Consider the following 16,728-nt stretch of genomic DNA (forward strand, 5'->3'; position numbering starts at 1 on the left):
ATATAGTGCGGTCTGGCCCATTGACCAGCTCTGACCTTACTGTACAACTTCTCCAGCATTCTGCCCTGTACTAATGCAAAAAATGTGTAACATGCGTATCACATGGCCAAAGTCCTTTTGTGCACCCATGAGTGTAGGCGCCAGGATATTACCCCACTTTCAGTCAAGTGCTGTATTATAACAACCCTCGATTGGGCCACAACGTCACGCCTGGTCTGGCTGTCCACTCCGGGTCCGACCCACAAAGGTTAGTCAGGGGTCATGACACTGTCTGACGCCCGACAATAGAGCCTTTGTGGGCATAAGGCCGAAGACTTGTCCTCGCACAACGACGACATGCGTGCGTCAGCCACCAGTTGAGCTGTCAGACATGCTGAAATACCCTTTTTCTGAAGGCGACCCTCTGAAGAAAACATCGCACTCTGCATCAAAGACTTTGTTGAACTCTGTATTCTGACAGAAATGTGTGTGAGGTTCAAAAGCCACTTCTCTGACACCACCTCCCACTTACACGGTCCACATCCTCATTGCCAAAACCATCCGCTGATGAGTTTGCTGTATGTCTGATCTCTTTGTTTTTGTCTTTCAGATTGAGAATGTGGAGGCTTGTCTGAATTTCTTAGGGGCCAGAGGAGTCAGTGTTCAAGGGCTCTCTGCTGAAGGTAAGACCCTTCTGTCTGCTTAAAACTCGATAACAACTGCTAAATGCCTTCATATACACAAATAGGCCTGCTATTCTTATCATTAGTGCTGTTTACATCAGTGTTATTACTGTTTATAATTAGAATGAATGGCCTTTGAACAGTTTTTAAAGAATTGAAGGGTTAGGAATATTAATGTTACATCTAATTGTGTGGTTAGTTAGCATTAATCAAAGTTTTTAATCAAAGAATGGAATTTGCATCCCAAATTATAAAATGGGTAAAACTCCCATAGATTTGCATAGAAGGAGGGGCTTAAGGCATGTCTAGGGACCCCAGAATTTATAGAAAAACCAATACCCAATACCTAAACTTAATAACTACCTTACTAACTATTACTAAGCAAGTTAGGAGTTTATTGAGGCAAAAGTCATAGTAGTCAGTTAATCATGAGAATTGGTCCCCAAACTAAAGTAGAGTAGTCAGCATTTGAAGAGAATCAAAACCTTTCATCAAAATTGTCCTAAAACGTAGAACCAAGACTTTGTGTACTTTTTTGATCCACTTCAAATGTTGACTACTATATAAATAATAATTATAATAACAGTAGTTAAAATTGAATTATACAAATATTCCATGAATTATGTTTTGTACCCCTTAAATAACTTTTACTTTACTGTAAGTTACATTTGTTAACATTATCTAATATACATTAGTTAACTAATGGTCCACTGGTGGTGGATGAGGAGATACCCCCCTGACCATGTACAGTGCTTTGAGTGCTTAGAAAGTGCTTATATATATATATATATATATATATATATATAATGAACTTTAATGTTCATTCAAATGTTTACTAATGCATTATTAAAAATCAAAAGCTGTATCTGTTAATACTGTTTAATGGACTTGAGCAAACATGAACTAACAATGAACAATTGTATTTTTATTATTAACAAAGATTAATGCTGTAATAAATGTATTGCTCGCTATTAGTCAAAGTTATTTAATGCAGTAACTACATTAAACTACTAGTGGGATCTTATTGTGAAGTGTTACCATTATTTTTATTGAAAAACATTCAGAATCTAAATCTAAAAATGTAATAGAAGCAGGTTTTTAATAAATAGTGTTTAATTAATTGAATGTGTTAACACTTCCAGTTTCTGTTAACAAAAAAGTAAAAAAAAAAAAATTGTCATAAATATAGCAGAAATACCAAAGGAAATATTAACAACCACACATTAACATCTCAAAACAAGATGGAATAATAATAATTTTATAATTTCCATTTAATTCCATACATGCACCGTTAAGTACCACATCATTTTAATTCATTCATAAGCTGCATGAGTGTAGTGTGTTTGAGTCCATAGAGACCTGTTGATGTTTGAATCTGATCATTTTTGAAACGTTTTAGGTTTCTTAGAACTGCTGCATCGACAAACCGCAGATATCCTTGATTTTCTTTTTTAGCATAAGTAGAAGCTTAAGTGTACTAAATGCAGTGTGGAATGATATCATTAACCTAAAGCAGCTTGGATACTCTATTCACTGTCCTGCTAAATTCAGAGCCGTGAGTGCACAGGGTCCATAAATATACAGTGTATTGGGTTTCTCAAGGTTTTTATCACACACACTTTTCCTTGCACAGGGCTGTGTTTGTGCTTTTTGAGCATCTTTTCTAAAGCTGTGAGTAGCAATCTTAATTAAATTAGTGGAGGTTCCAGAGTTAGGGTGTTTGAAGGCTTGCATACGCTTGTGTTTAGTTTTTTATGAGGCATGCCGACTCGAGACCTTTATGAAAGAAGTTGTTTTTTTGTATTTGATGTGCCTGAGTGTGTAGGAGTTTTCCAAGGAAAATAAGAGCAATAATGTCTAAACCACAGACAGTATGTCACATATATAGAATTTTCTCTTTACTTTTGATATTTTTTTTTTTACTTATTAAATGATAAGATTTACAGCAGATTAAACTTCACTACTCCTGAAGTTTCATGAATTTATTAAATAAAATGTTTTAATTGAATAACTCTGTCAAAAAGAAGATTTGTTGCAAGCTTAAATATATAAATTACAAATAAAACAGAAAAATAAAAAAGTCAGACAATGTTTATTATTATTATTATTATTATTATTAATGAATATTTTTGTCACTTTAATCTGAATTAAGTTACTTTCAGATATTTTATTAGCACTTAATGCCATTCTTTGTCTGATAGAATGTTTAATGTATTTTAAAACAAAACATATTTCCAAATTGCATTGGTTTCATAGAATGGCACTGTATATTTACAGTTGTTTGTTTCTATTTTTATTTCCAGAAGGAATTTTTTAAGAAACACTTGAGACAAAGTTGATACTAAAATGAAACCTAACCTCCTGTGCCATGAAAGCACATCATCTGTGCAATAAAACCGTCCTCTGGGAAAGTTTGCTCTTGACCCCTGCTGAGTGTTATCCTAGCCTTCTTTCCCCAATAATGATAGGTGCAAAACCTCAATATTCCTTTTCCTGCTGCAGTGGCCATGACTCCCTGTTCACAGTTTGTAGGGTATCAGAATGCACAGCGGGGCCCCGTTTTTAAGTGTTTCTAAGTGCAGGGCACGCAGTGACCTCTGCACAGAGTGAGCTTTGATGTCATTGGCTGTGAGGATCTGGTGAAAAAGGTGCCATTTGTTATAGAGCATGTCAGTCTCAGGCGGGAAGGAAGTCGACCGGAAGTTGAAGTCGGCCGCGTGCCACCATCTTGTAGCAGAACTTCACTTGCATTAGCATCCCATTGACTCCCATTCATTTTGGCGTCACTTTGACAGCGAATAACTTTACATCTGAGGCGTTTAAAGACTCCATTTGTCCATTATTTATTTCTAAAGATACACGACAATGTATAAAGGGCTCCATTACCTTCTATGTTACATTATGGCCCCGTAGAAACAGTTTTTGTAAAAATAGGCTAACGATTGCGTCATTTACAAACATGTCATTAAAATTAATTGTAACTCCGTGAATACTCAACGAAGAGACATGAGAGATATCTATAGAAAGCTTGACATGTCTACTTTTAAACTAAACAAGTGCCGCCGAAAACAGATATTCTGTGATAAAGTAATCCATATGAAAACAACGCGATGTCCGTTTTTCACGTCTCCCTTCATTATATCTAATGTGACCACGCCCCCGCGCTGAACGCGCTATTCAGATTCAAACTGAAGTGCACGGCTTGAATACGCCCACACAGAAGAAAACGCAGCCAGACTGTTCTTCAAGTTTTTTTATTTTACTGTTTGCTTCGCGATGAGAGGAATAAGACATAATTCACCCCAAAAAGATGTGATGTGGTTGAGGATTTGAGAAATGTCTAAACGTGTAAACATTTTACTAGTTAGACTTTTTCCAAACTATAATTCCTGACTAAATGTATAATCAAGTGAAATATTATGAAGTTTCAATAACAATATACAATACTATACCATTCAAAAGCTTGATGTAAATAATATTAATGTAACAAATAAATGTAACTGTAACAAATTTAACAAAAAAAAAGACTTCTCCTAGGTTCAGAGGGGGCACCTTCACTGGTGACCTGACCATGAAACCCACCTTGACAAGAAACACACACGTGTATGAAGACACTCCAAGCTCACTCTGAAAAGGCACTTCCGCTGAGCTGTTTAATCCTTTCGCTCAAAAAAAAAAGGAATTCTCACTAGTCAAAGGAGATCAAGCATGTCCTTCTGAGGTATTCAAATTTAAAGACATTCATTAATATGTTAAATACAGGAAGCCTGTTTTCATAGAAATCACTTTTCTTAATCTTTGCTGCCTTAAAGATGATTCACTCAAAAAAGGAATTTCTCATCATTTACTCACCCTCATTGCAAAGCTGTGTGACTTGCTCAAAATCCAGCATTGCTATCATGGGAATAAATTGCAATTTAGAATATATTAAACAGCTATTTTAAGACCTAATAATATTTGAAAATATTGGTGTTTTTACTTTTGATAAAATAAACCCTTGGTGAGCATACTGTAAGTGACTTTTCAAAAACATTTTGAAAAAATCTTACTTGCCCCAAACGTTTGAATGATAATTTTTACACACATCCAATCCACTTTTGTAAATCTAAACAAAGTTTTAAGTGTTTAATGACTATTTTGGCCAGCGAATGCTAGAACACAACTGTACACAGAGGAAGTGGTCAAGGGCACATCACCGTAAATAGATAATGCATTCACACTTCTCTGATCTCACTTCCCTTAATGAGCCTGTCTGAACAGATACACATTTGACCTTGTGCAGCTAGCGACAGTAAGACCTAATGACTTCACATTTAAACTTCTGTTAAAAGTGTGTTAATTTACTGACAGCTTTTTACCTCAAGTTTCCAATTTAAGTCCTAGCTCACTGGTGTTAGTTTGCAAAAAGTGTAGCATGATCTATTAGCTAGTGTATTTACAGGTTTATGCAAGTGCAATAATTTAACACACTAGAAGAGGATTTCGTATGAAAAATATTCATTACTGTTTCTGGTTGTGACTAGTTATCTATTTATTTATCTGGTTATTGATAGAAAAGCAGATAAATAATCATTTTTTGTTATTATTTCAAGTTTCTTATTATTATCAATGTTAAAAAACTGTTGTTACTTAATATTTTTGGGGGAACCATGATACTTTTTTCAGGATTTTTTGATAAATAAAATTGTAACTAAACTGTAATAACATTGTAACTAAACTAAACTGTACTTGCACTTTCATGAAAAAATACAAAGATTCGGAAAGATTCCTTCATTGAAGTAGATGCCATAATAATTTATTATGATTTTACAGTAGTTATTATGATTTTATGGTAGTACTATACTAGTAACTATTATTTTCTATAATGGCATACACTGGTGTTTGTGGCTATCATACAGCGTGGTATTAGCTTAATGTGAATCGACATAGCCTTTGCCAAAATCCAAACCATTCAATATGCTGTTGCTCAGAGCAATTGTGAAGAAAAATATTATTTCCCTCCATTAATGCAAACATACAAAATTTATTTAGCAAATTAGCATGCCAGAATAAACAGTTAAACACATTATCGTGCTTTTCATTTTCCATATTGATCTGTATTGCAGCGACACCAAATAGTGCCAAATTTCTGTTGCCTGACCCAGAAAATATGTTCGACTGAAACATACCATCTGAGTGCTTTATTATGTAGAATGCAAATTACAGCTCTGTACGATCCCAAATTGAACCGGGGGGAGATTAATAACCCCAAACATTGCTGACGGGCAGAACAAACAGGCAGGCTGTCAGAATGAAGCCGGATTCTTCTCTTTAGCGCTGCCTCAGCACCACCATCCTTCAGTCGCTTTCAGCACCAGCTATTAGCAGTGTGTAAGTATGAATGAAGGCCATTTCATAAACGGGCACGGGAGAGTAAAGCGTCGCTGGCAGGCGGAGCACAGACAATCAATGCCTTAGCCTTCATCTTAAGTCCTTTATCTCTGTGATCAGAAACGCCGTGCTGGCACTTATTTAAACTCACAACTTCAATTTTGGAAGGAAGTTTGAAAAGCATTCCTCATAGGACACCTCACAGCGCTCCTTTGCATCGGCTCTTTATCAGGATAATAGCATTCGGGCTTCTAAACTCCATCCGCCACTTCAAAGCTTTGCTTATTGAATCAGTGTCTCCTCATAAAAGGTATCAATTAGAAGTCAATAATTTCAGTGACTGTTTATAAATGTTAACGTCTAATTCATGACGCACAAGATTCCAGACGGTCAAATGACCGCGCTAAACTTGGATTCTCCAGACAGTTGCATATTGTCATACTGTATATCACTTCCTCATTCAGAGGTGAACTTATCTGCACCATATTTTCAGCTCAATGTCAACAAAACCTCAACTTCCCTATGATGAGGTTAACTACCATGCGACACAACGACGGTTTCTCATGACTTGATTCTGTACTTAAAAACATGCTGTATTTAAGGTTTAGTGCATCAGTTGAATGCAGGATTAAAGAGCTCTTCCTGTGGTACTTTCTAAATCTGGTGTGTTTGATCTTCAGAAGTGTGTAATGGGAATCTGAAGAGCATCCTGGGTCTGTTCTTCATCCTGTCTCGCTACAAGCAGCAACAGCAGCACCAGCAGCAGTACCTGCAGTCGTTAGTGGAGCTTCAGCAGCACGTCACACATCAGACCACAGGGGCGGCGCCAGCGAGCCAACACAAATCACAAGACATGCAGTCCAGGTACGACACATCTAATGATATCTATTGATTTTGCTCCTCCATTTGACTTCTGTATCTTTCTGCATTCCATCATGAAATAAATGGCTAGGGTTAGGGTTAGTTTACAGTATTTATAAATGTTTGTATATAAAAGCAATAGATATTCTATACTGTGTGTGTGTGTGTGTGTGTGTGTGTGTGTGTGTGTGTGTGTGTGTGTGTGTGTGTGAGTGTGAGTGAGTGTGTGTGTGTTGGTAAAAAAGCAATGCCACGACTGTGATGTAAATAGATGAGTAATCTTAGCAGCAGCTATGAAGAGGAGATGCCACACATGAGTGGCGTTACCCAGCCTGGCTCACGTTACCTGACCCAGAATGCATTTGTGTGTATGTGAGGCAGTAAAACACGAGTGTGCATTTTGTAGTGCTAAGTTCTCTGTCCTGTCAGCATTCACAAGTGCAAAGAGAGGAAGAGAGTGAGAGAAAGACAACAGCTGCCCCTCATTCTTGTCCAGGGCCCATGGGAGCTCTCTCAACCCACATCCAGCAGTGACAGGTGTTCAGAGGGCCTTGGACTGCCAGCCTGAAACACACACACACACACACTCCCACAACCAGATGACATCAGCAAGCAGAACTGGGCCAGGAGCGCTGTAGATTGGCTGCACTGCTGGAGGATGTTGTAAACGCAGTCTCCTCAGATAACTATCTTAGTTCTCTGTCCAGCTCCAGAAAGTCGGGTAAAAAGGAAGCTATTGTATGGCTGTAATGAATTAAACTCTAATAATCATCGGGAAGAAGGAGGCGGGAACCGGCGGACAATCAAAACAACATTTTAATAAAGCAAAAATAAACACAAAACAGCGCACCAGCCCCTCACAGACGACTGGTGCGCGCAAATAAAAACCAAAACACAACTAAAAGCCCAGGTCTGGTCCTCTCTCGTCCTTCACTGTCGTCGCTCCAGTTTTATATCCTTCCATCTCCTCCGTGGGCCTCGAGACCGGTGGGTCGAACAGGTGTAGCTCATCTCCAATCACTCCACCGGCCTCGCTCCCATGTCCCTCGGCCCCGCCCCACTCGTCACATACCCCCATCGCCCCTCGCAGGCCGGGGGGTACTCCCGAGACTGCGCTCTACTCCCCACCCCCCCCCTCCCTCCGGGGGGGACCGCTCACGGGGACCTGCGGGAACCTGGGGGTAGGACAGGCGAGGCGAGAGAAAAGGAGATGGAAGGAGGAGCGACAGAGACGAGAGAGGGGAGAGAGGAGAAAAAAAAAAAAAATCCGGTTCCCAGACGCACCGCTGCTCGGCCCTCCACCAGCTGGGCGATCTCCTCCGCGGTACCTGGCGGTGGCACTGGACGGCCCTCGGTGGACGGCACGACACTCCTCCGCCGCCCGGTGGACGGCGACGGCTCCTCCGGTTTTGGGCAGCCGGCAGGAGTCCCCCGTTCCCTGCTCCTCCCCGTTCCGGCGGATGGCAGCAGGCTCCGGCCACCTGGCGAACGGCGCCGACTCCTCCGCTCCCTCACGGACGGCAGCCGTCTCTCCACATCGTGGGCGGCCGGTAGCGAGCTCGCCCGTCCCCGGCAACTCGCTCCAGCCCACCGCCTCGAGCGTCCATGGCGGCACACTCCTCGCCTGCTCGTTGGCACCGCGGATTCACCACAGCGGCGAGGGATCTTCAGCAGCGCGTCCCTCCTTCTCCCGGGTTTCGGCACCACTGTAATGAATTAAACTCTAATAATCATCGGGAAGAAGGAGGCGGGAACCGGCGGACAATCAAAACAACATTTTAATAAAGCAAAAATAAACACAAAACAGCGCACCAGCCCCTCACAGACGACCGGTGCGCGCAAATAAAAACCAAAACACAACTAAAAGCCCAGGCCTGGTCCTCTCTCGTCCTTCACTGTCGTCGCTCCAGTTTTATATCCTTCCATCTCCTCCGTGGGCCTCGAGACCGGTGGGTCGAACAGGTGTAGCTCATCTCCAATCACTCCACCGGCCTCGCTCCCATGTCCCTCGGCCCCGCCCCACTCGTCACAATGGCATTTTGGAAGTGTATCTTCAAAAGTTTACTGGCTTGGGGTTGCAGGTGTTAAAATGGGTGGCAGTCTGATTATCTTTGTGTGAGTGTGTGTGTTGTACAGTTACAGGGGTCTGGGAGATTCATCAACTCTGGTCTCTGGCCAACTGCACAGAAACACTTAAACAGACTCTTGGGGTTTCTTAAAGCATTTTAGCTTACTGGCAAAAGTGTACTGCATACTCAGTGAATAAACTCATTATGTTTAATGCCCTTATGGTGCTTTTTTCCTTTAAAAAAATAATTAATTGTTAAAATGGTCTTCCTTATGCTGTCCTAAAGTAAGCATCATTCATCAGATTGCTGGTGCTAAATAATTAATTCAAAAGCCAGTGAGAAGATATTTCATGTTTAAATACAGTACAGAAGGACCAATTAAATTTCACTTTGCTCCCATTGCTTCTCATCTGAGGGGAAACTTTTTTTTAAATTCAATTAAATATAATGTACTCCATCTTTCAAAGGTTTGGGCTCTTTACGTTTTTCAATACTTTTGAATTAATTCTTATTCTTACAAGGCCTTTATTTGATGAAAACACAGTAATAATAGCAATATTGTGAATTTATAATTATATTATATTATTATTATTATTATTTATGTATTATTAATTTAAAATGACTATTTTCTGTTTTAATTTACAATTTCCATCAGCCATTTTTCCATTGTTCAGAGCCACATAATTCCTCAGAAATCATTCTAATGTGCTGATTTGGTGAAATCTTTTGTAACAATGTCAATGTCTTTTCCGTTTTAAACGTATCAATTTAATGAATCCTTGCTTATAGGAAGTACACTGGCACAGGAAGACAAAAAAAGCACCCAGACTGCTGCGATTAGTGAAAGAAAAGAACTTTTAGCACTTGTTGCTAGTTAGTATATGGTAAAGGAAGCTGTTGCTTTTGCTTTAAAAGAATAAAATAAAAAAATCACTTTTAACACTGTGAGCTGTCAGCTGGGTATCTGTTTTGTTTTAAAGATCTAAGTACCATAATACAGCACTGTCTGAGATCCCTGGCAATGAGGGGTGAGCTTTTTATAACACACACTGGTTGGTTTTATCCATAGGCACTGCTCTCATTTACAGTTTTAGAGGTCCAGGCTTTCTATAGCCAACACCTGCTGGAGTGACGGTCAGAGAGAGAGAGGGATAGCTGGACACTGCGGTGCCTTTAGGTCTGGGGAAGAGATGGGGGGTGAAGTGTCATCCCTCTCTCTCAGCGCACCATGTCCCGAGGTGAACAGCTCGACTCGGTGGTCTCATGCTCACGATTGTCTGGCCTCAGCTCACGGGACAGGAAGAGCCGACTGTCCTATGGGAAAAAGTCTGGCAGCATTAGGTACAGTAGTACTACCCATGTTACATATCAGGAACTTTGATGGGAAGCCATATGGTTGTTGCTTATTTTTTGATAGTTTTTAAACATTTATAGCACAAGTTTTTGGTCTGTGCTTTGTGGTGTATTGAGGCTACTGTGTCCCTCCAGATTTGATCATTATTCTGGGTCCACAGTGTGACATTTTATATTTAGGTGTTTAGTTCCTTTTTTTGGAAGTTGTCTGTTCCGCTTTGAAAATGAGATGTTTCTCTCTCGGGAGCTAAGTTTAAACTCATTTTATGGGTTGTTGAGCTTCTCTCAGTTTCAAAACTTTTCTGGAGTTTGGTCATTCTCTGCTTCCTGTCTTTTACTGTTGGAAGGCATAGTATTATTGCATTAGAACTTACTAATAAGTTCTAAAGAAGATAGATGTTTTTGATTTACACTTTTGTAATGTGTCTAATGTCTCTGTTTGATAAGACAGTGGTGTTGAACTCTATACTGACACCTTTTGTGAATGTACTGTACCCACACACAAAAGTTGTTGCGTATATGACTGGAAACCTTTATTTAAAAGTACATTTCATAAGCATCCTCGACATTTTGATGTTTTTAAATTGAGCAGATCTTATTAGAAACCGTAGTGAGTGGGTTTGTATTCCTCAATAAACCTTGTTGTTTATATTCATTTTAAAATGTTCAGAATAGTTACCATGACACAGTTGTTCTGTCTATGATTTCTCACTGTGAAGTGTGTCTAGATACCCCATGGCAAACAAATTTATTCTTGAAATTGTTTGACTCACCACTGTCATGCTGCTTGGCTGAACGCTTTAAGGAGTGAGGGGAAAAGAAAGTAAGTTGTAGAGAAACAAGTGTTTTTTTTTTGTCCATTCTGTCCCAGCTGAGTCCCTGTTTGAGCAGGAGGAGAAACGATGGGCCTCATTAATCACGTGGACATGATCACGCTCTCATGAGAGAGAGTAAATGTGAGAGTGAAAGACAATGTTAGTGTCTCACTGGAGCTGTCTTTGGTTACAATGCTTGTTAACCTGCTGTCTTGCCTCCCTGTTTCACTGTCTTCCTCTGGTTCTCCCAGTCTGGTGAAGTCTTTGTCTCTCCTCAAGGTTTCACTTGAGGGAGTCTGTAATTTTAAGCCAGCTCCTTGTCACGCACTCGCCGTAGAAACTTGTTAAAGTGAAGCGTTCATGGTGGTCATAATGATCTCCTTCTGAGGATACACACCCACCTTCTCACTCATTTTGGGCAACTTTTGGAAGAAACTTTTTCAATTTGAAAAATAAATCAAATGTGTGACTCTTTTTGGAATTTCTTTTGGAATTCAGAAGGATGACTAACTTGATGGGGTATTGCACAATCGCAACCAATCAGAAATTTTTTTATATTCAATAATGTGGAACAGGTTTTTGGATTGAAGAGATCACTGTGGTTGGGGTTATCTAGCATGGAACACCAAATAAACAAAAATCAGATGACTGAAAACATACATCATCATACATTTACAGTTGGTTCATGATCTTTAGCTGCTTCAAGATGGTGTAGATGGTTGATCAGCTTAATTGCCACTTGTTAGACCTGGTTTTGACCTTGTAAACCATCTTAGTCAGGCTGATTGGATGTGGTAGACCACTTTGGACTGGCAACAAATCATACTGCTGACCTTCAGCTAAAATGATCTGTTGTTTTTCAACATGGCAGATGGGAATACCACCTAGATGCTGTTTAGATGGAGTAATTGTTGATTCATTGCGAACTGGACATCCCCTCTTTCACATTCTCTCTCGTCCTTTGACTGTAATCAACTTCCATCCATTCACAGACACTCTCATTCCAGCACACAGCGCTCACAAACCTGCTACATGCCAAAGCTTGTCAAGGCACATTTCCCACTTAGACACAGCATATCCAAACATAGACAAACACAGCCGCACACCCAGAACAAACAAAGTCAGTGTCAATCAGCTGTCAGTGGCTGGAGAGTAAGAGATTTGAGACCTGTATGTGTGCTTTGGCCTAGGGTGTTTGTGCTTTGTTTTGTGTGTGTGTGTGTGTGTGTGTGTGTGTGTGTGTGTGTGTGTGTGTGTGTGTGTGTGTGTGTGTTTTGTAAGTACAAGTCCTACTAGCAGGGCCTCCATCCATCATATATAAGATCTGACAAAATTCACTCATTCATCTCAGCTTCAGGCAAGGGTCTTCTCTGCCCGTACAGTGATCAGCTCAGAAATGTATAGTACTTTCACCTAAGCAGCCATAAAACATGTTTGCCTGAAGTTTATTTCAGTAATGCATCAAGTCTTACAGGAAAGCCAATCCAGCCTCTGGCTTTATATGGACTCAGTTACATCTATGGTACTAATGACCAAAAATCTTCCCAAAACACATACAATATACTATATTTACTTTACATTCACTCTGAATTTAAGGAAACTGGATAAGACTTATTTTGATGTCAGTAAATCTAATGCCGTATTGTACATTGAAGTATGCATTTTCACAGTAATTGTAGATATACTACATGTGCTACTTATATCTTCATGGTTATACCTTTAAAACATACACAGTTCATGTATTTCATGATATAAGATATGTATATTATATTATATTTTGGGTTGCAATTTATATTACAGTACATGTACTTACATGTTCTTGCAGTGTACCTATCGAATAAAGTTCTGGTAATATAACTATGTATAGTAACTAGTAACTACATGGGCTAGGGTTATGTTTAGGGGTAGGTTTAGAGTTGGTACCTAGTTATTACCTAGTTATTGTAATTGCTATAATAAGAACATAGTATTTACTTAAGGAACAAGACTGCAAAATAAAGTTCTACCATTTTGGGGTTCCAATATCTCATTGGATTAAACACTTTTAAAGCCATTAAAGCTGATACACTACTCTGTCCTATAACCAAAGTTAATTTTATATTGAATTCTGTATTAATGTAGTAGCAAGTTTTACTGTATATACACTGTGAGACAGAGTGTGTGTGTGTGTGTGTGTGTGTGTGTGTGAATATGTCTTTTTTAACATTGTGACTGGACCTACAGGAATATCTTCTCTGTTGTGTGGGATTTCTTTCTTTGAGTTGTTGTGGAGGTAAATCTAAACCCTTCAGTGAGTCACCACTATTGGGATTAAACCCTCACTGCATTCACACACATACTCGAAGGTACAGGTACAGTACAGACCAAAAGTTTGGACACACCTTCTCATTCAAAGAGTTTTCTTTATTTTCATGACTATGAAAATTGTAGATTCACACTGAAGGCATCAAAACTATGAATTAACACATGTGGAATTATATATGGAATTATATACATAACAAAAAAGTGTGAAACAACTGAAAATATGTCATATTCTAGGTTCTTCAAAGAAGCCACCTTTTGCTTTGATTACTGCTTTGCACACTCTTGGCATTCTCTTGATGAGCTTCAAGAGGTAGTCACCTGAAATGGTCTTCCAACAGTCTTGAAGGAGTTCCCCGAGAGATGCTTAGCACTTGTTGGCCCTTTTGCCTTCTGTCTGCGGTCTAGCTCACCCCTAAACCATCTCGATTGGGTTCAGGTCCGGTGACTGTGGAGGCCAGTTCATCTGGCGCAGCACCCCATCACTCTCCTTCTTGTTCAAATAGCCCTTGATGCCTTCAGTGTGACTCTACAATTTTCATAGTCATGAAAATAAAGAAAACTCTTTGAATGAGAAGGTGTGTCCAAACTTTTGGTCTGTACAATATATGGAGATTGTGATTTGGCTTTGAACTTGTTCAGATCTGCAACATACAACATTGACTAGAACAGTAGGACGGTTGAAGGAAATGCACATACTTGTGGTTTGAGACGAGTGACATGTCATGTGAATCTGAGTAGGCGCACACAGAGGCCATGCTGTTTGTGTTTGCACGTGTGCGCCCAGCCCTTGCCAAGTGCCGCCCTTATTGCATTAGAGAGAAAGATGCCACAGTTTGAAAAAAAATTCAATCCAATCATTAACCTCATTCCTCTCTCTCTCCCTCCCTCTTTTTCTCTCCTGTTTCTCTCTCGTTCTCTCCCACTACCTCTTTACAGTCTCACCGCACGATATACAAGTCCACCAGGTCACAGTGGAATAGCAGCCCCTCAGAAGAAAAACACAAGGTAGAGTCTTCAACTGTATCTGCCTGCTCTCGTTCTGTTCTGACACCTGAAACTCTCCGCAGACCTTCAGACTAGAGACCGGGAAAGCTGATCTTCTGATGTTCAAAGCTGATCTACTGATGTAGCAACAGATTTGGGTGATGGGAGTGGTGTACGATATAAATGCTTGCTGATGGTGTCCGTTCTTCAACTGTAGTCTGGCTTTTTCACGTTTCAGAAATCTTTCTTGAGCTTTTTAGAGGGTTTTGAGCTGAATAGCTTGGTTGAGTCATGATGAACGGATACAGAAAGTGCCTGATGAACCCTAGATCTTGAATGCGGTTTATTTCTGACCGGAGGTTTTTTGCTGTTTCAAGCTCAAGCAGCAGTTGTTTGGCCCTGAAAGCATTTGCTTCATCTCAGAGCTGGTGGGAACCTTTGTGCTGGCAAAGCATTTCAAGCAGCCCCTGGCCAAACTATGTGAGATATGTGATGGACACTATGTGTGATATAGTGCTTACTCCACTGACAACCTGATGGGTAGGGTTCGACTGACGGCATTATTTACTCAAAGACAACATATGTCTGCAGGGAGAGGAATGGGAATGAAGACGTTGCAGTTTTAATTGAAGTATCTGAAATCTGAGATCTTCTCTCAAAGCACTGATATACAAACGTAAGAGACACTCATTCTGTCCTGAATCAGTTTTTTAATGCTAGACTTTGGTCCCATCCTAAGTTTAGATGTGCTGTGTACTTTATTATTTAGAAGTTTAGATTCAGCACAAGGGTGTAGAGAGACGTTCACACCTAATGTTATCAGTGGGCTTCACAACTGGGCATAGCTTCTTTTGAAAGTCAGATAAGAAATCAGATTTATTGGTGTTTGCAAAAAGCATTATCTCCAAAGAGAAAACTATAAAAATGAATGAATAATTCATTGTTAAGAAATTAATACTTTTCATCAGAAAGGAGGCATTAAATTGATTGAAAGGGAGAGTGAAGACATTTATAATGTTACAAAGTTTTCTATTTCAAATAAATGCTGCTCGTTTTATTCATCAAAGAATCTTAAATCTTAAAAAAAAAAGTTCCAAAAAAAAAAAAGATGCAACAAAACTGTTTTCAACATTGATAATAATAAATGTTTCTTTTGCACCAAATCAGCATATTTGAATGATATCTGAAGGATCATGTGACATGAGGATTGGAGTAACGGGTGTGTGTGTGTGTGTGTGTGTGTGTGTGCGTGTGTGATCAAATAAGTGCAGCCTTCGTAAGCCAATTAATGAATTTCAGACACATTTTAATTATAGTTAATTAATATTTAATATGTTCCAGTGATAGGCTGGCGGGTTCTATTCAATTCTATTATTCATAAATAAATCTGTTTTTTGAGTACATGTTAAAATTAGTGTTAATTTAATTTCAGCAGTGTTATGGATTTATTTGTTCTTACATTGAATTGACATTTGATATGAGGCTTCAGAGGTGACTAACACACATACATTCACACAAACAAAAATACACACTCCTGTTTGTTTCTTCCGAGAGATGCATATGAAACTCTATGTCTGAGGCCTAATTGATCAATTCAACACAAGATTATTGTGCAGTAATCTGGGTTAGAGAGAAAATTGTAACAACCTATAATCTTGTTTCTTAAAGTAAGGAAAGCAGGATATATATTAATGCATAAAATTAGCTGTCCTCTAGAATCCAAAACTTGCAAGCTATATTCAGTGTACTTCATTTGGAAAGATAGTATTAAGAGATTCATTCACAGATGACAGAAGGAGTCTTACTTGATCCTTAAACATCCTGCTCTAAATTTTAATAGGCATAATTTGAAAAATTGTATCTTCCATAAGGCCTTTTTATGTATGCAGATTGGATAAGAGGTGACGTGTTATTAAAAATCTGTGATTTATTCAGAAGAAGAGATGTTTCACAGTTGAATCCTCACGCTTCCATCTTAGCCCCATTGACACTTTAATTAATACCCTAATATAAACAAGAGCAAATCCAGAGATCTGGTCTTCCAGCTGACCACTTCAGTCAGATTCAGGTACTGACTTTTCAGTAATAGCCTTTAAAGCAGAATATGTCACATCTTTAACATTAGTGTCATTAAAACTTGTAAACTGTTTTTTCATGAAACATTTCATGTTAACTGCTTCCTTGCTACTGGCCAAACAAACAGATAGTCCTGCCCCCAACTAATGTCATTGGTTAAGCCAGTGTGTTGTTGTGTCGGCTTCGTTGGGATGCTCAAAAAAGAGCAATGCTTTGAAAGTGACATGGATTTTC

The 16,728-nt window shown here is 39.3% G+C and overlaps 1 protein-coding gene across 4 annotated transcripts in view; it reads left to right on the forward strand.

Moving 5' to 3' along the window:
- The window catches only part of LOC132105860 (neuron navigator 3), a 169,610-nt gene that overhangs the window by 79,716 nt on the left and 73,166 nt on the right, over positions 1-16,728 (forward strand). For all 4 annotated transcript variants that reach the window (XM_059511319.1, XM_059511320.1, XM_059511322.1 and 1 more), the window contains exons 4-6: positions 590-662; positions 6,713-6,896; positions 14,371-14,439. In XM_059511319.1, the coding sequence (XP_059367302.1) occupies positions 590-662; positions 6,713-6,896; positions 14,371-14,439 (326 nt within the window). The remainder of the gene's footprint in view (positions 1-589; positions 663-6,712; positions 6,897-14,370; positions 14,440-16,728) is intronic.

Source organism: Carassius carassius, chromosome 26 (assembly GCF_963082965.1).
Source record: "Carassius carassius chromosome 26, fCarCar2.1, whole genome shotgun sequence".
NCBI lineage: Eukaryota > Metazoa > Chordata > Actinopteri > Cypriniformes > Cyprinidae > Carassius > Carassius carassius.